This window comes from Asparagus officinalis, chromosome 1 (genome assembly GCF_001876935.1).
Source record: "Asparagus officinalis chromosome 1, Aspof.V1, whole genome shotgun sequence".
Lineage (NCBI taxonomy): Eukaryota > Viridiplantae > Streptophyta > Magnoliopsida > Asparagales > Asparagaceae > Asparagus > Asparagus officinalis.
The window spans coordinates 125,999,824-126,001,686 of NC_033794.1; the positions used below are offsets into that span (position 1 = coordinate 125,999,824).

At 40.7% G+C, this 1,863-nt stretch overlaps 1 protein-coding gene across 4 annotated transcripts in view; it reads right to left on the reverse strand.

Annotated features, from left to right (window-relative positions):
- LOC109833849 (GPI ethanolamine phosphate transferase 3) overlaps positions 1-1,641 on the reverse strand; it is a 16,116-nt gene extending 14,475 nt beyond the window's left edge. Inside the window, exons 1-3 of one of the 4 annotated variants that reach the window (XM_020401715.1) lie at positions 1,273-1,641; positions 1,165-1,199; positions 637-758 (exon numbers count right to left, since the gene is read on the reverse strand). In XM_020401715.1, the coding sequence (XP_020257304.1) occupies positions 637-758; positions 1,165-1,199; positions 1,273-1,565 (450 nt within the window). In that variant the 5' untranslated portion in view covers positions 1,566-1,641. The other 3 variants (XM_020401787.1, XM_020401859.1, XM_020401986.1) reach the window with 3 other exon arrangements.

Sequence of the window (1,863 nt, forward strand, 5' to 3'; positions counted from 1 at the left end):
GTCATGTACTCCATATTATATGGTTAATGAAAATTTCTTCATTTACCCCCAGAGAGAGAGAGATTTCCAATAAAGTGGGGGATTTCCAATAAATAGAGGTAGAAATCTGACTGCTACATGTCCAAAATATTTCATCACTTAGCAATCCTCAGAAAACCATTTCTAAGATCAATCAAAGCAATTGATGTTGATGAAGACTCACCAAACGTTGCTATATAATACAAGCTCCTCCATTCCTATTTAGTCTCCCAAGTTATTCTCACTCACACTGTCACACATGCGCCACAATGCTTACATGTCTAACCATCCATTTTTAGTAACAATCTTGTAACATAACTATCCTTTCAATGATAACAATAATTGGATTAGTACTATGTACAGTTACTTCTTTCCTCAATATACCACGGAACCGCGGTCTATTTTTATTACATAGTTATATTATACATAACTGAATTATGTTGGTCAGATCAATACGTAATTGTTAATTAACTAACTAAACAAGTCGAAAAGGGTAAGATAGTCAAGGTATATCAGCAAATATGTTCAGAAAGATACAGCAATAATCACTATAAATAACATAATGAATATAAAAGAATGCATTACAAATAAAAAAAATAAATAAGGTGAAATTTTTACCTTCAGCCTTTGCAGGCTAGTCGTAGGAGGATCAGCAATCGCCTTAAAAATCCTAGCTGTAGCGTTCTCCCCTGATGCCAGCTTCTGTAGCACGGGCAACTTGTCCATCCATGGCTTCGCCTCTATGTCAAATTCTTACAACATTAACGTTGCCCTACTCAATGGAAATTCAATGGTTCACTTGCACTCCGACACCCCAAAGTTTCACCCTTTCTTAACTTTGATAGTCTGAAGTTCTATTCATTACAATTTGGTACCCCAAAGTACAAAAAAGTTCACGTTAATTTTGTTCAAGAACATTAACAAAGTAAAAAGTGAATGAGAGACAACATTTCTCACAAGATTTCAGTGCTTCTAGTTTCTGGAAAGTGATGAATGAAGTTAGGCTTCAGGTTATCAAATTATGGTCAATTTGAAAACTCTGGAGTATCAAATTGTAACAAAGAACTAACAAAAGTTCGAAACTTTGGTGTATTGAAGTGCAGATTAGCCAAATTCAACATCCTGAACAGAATGAAATCACTAAACCTTGGAAGAAAGTGCTCGGCGCCACGAAATCGAACCTGTCCAGCGACACAACAAAACCGAACATTACAACAAAACCCTAGATTTCAGGGGTTTGGGGGTGAGATTCACCTGAGGGCATCGAGGAGGATGATGACGAGGCGATCGACAGCGGGTCGGGTCCAGCACTTGCCATCGGGCTCGGGCTCGGGCTCGGGCTCGGGTTCGGGTTGAGAGGGGAAAGAGCAGGGGTTGCTGGAGTTGGGTTGAGAGAGATCGGAGCAGTGGCTGAAGGATGAGAGCTCGGTGCGAGTGAGGAGGAAACCGCGGGTGAAGAGGAAGATGGCGAGGGAGTGGAGGGCGAGGATCAAGAAGAAGGGCCAGATGAGGGCCCACTTCGTTGGCCTCCCAGTCGTTGCCGCCATTAAAAATTGGGCGAAGAGACCGAGAGAGGGGAGAGGATTTGTGAGATGCAAGACGCACAAAGTATCAGTGTTTAAGGGAAGACAAAACCCTAATTAGAGAAAGGATATGGATTTTAACAGCGCATTTTTGGGGTTTCTAATACCCCCCTAAACTTAGCGGGTGGGGGCGCTTTCCGATATTTTTGAAGGCTATGGGGTTCTTTTGATAATCTTCCAAAAGTTAAGGGGCATTTTCTGAGATTTAGCCTTCTTTTTTTAAGCAGTAGCACGTCTAGAAAAATCCTTATAAAAGTTATTT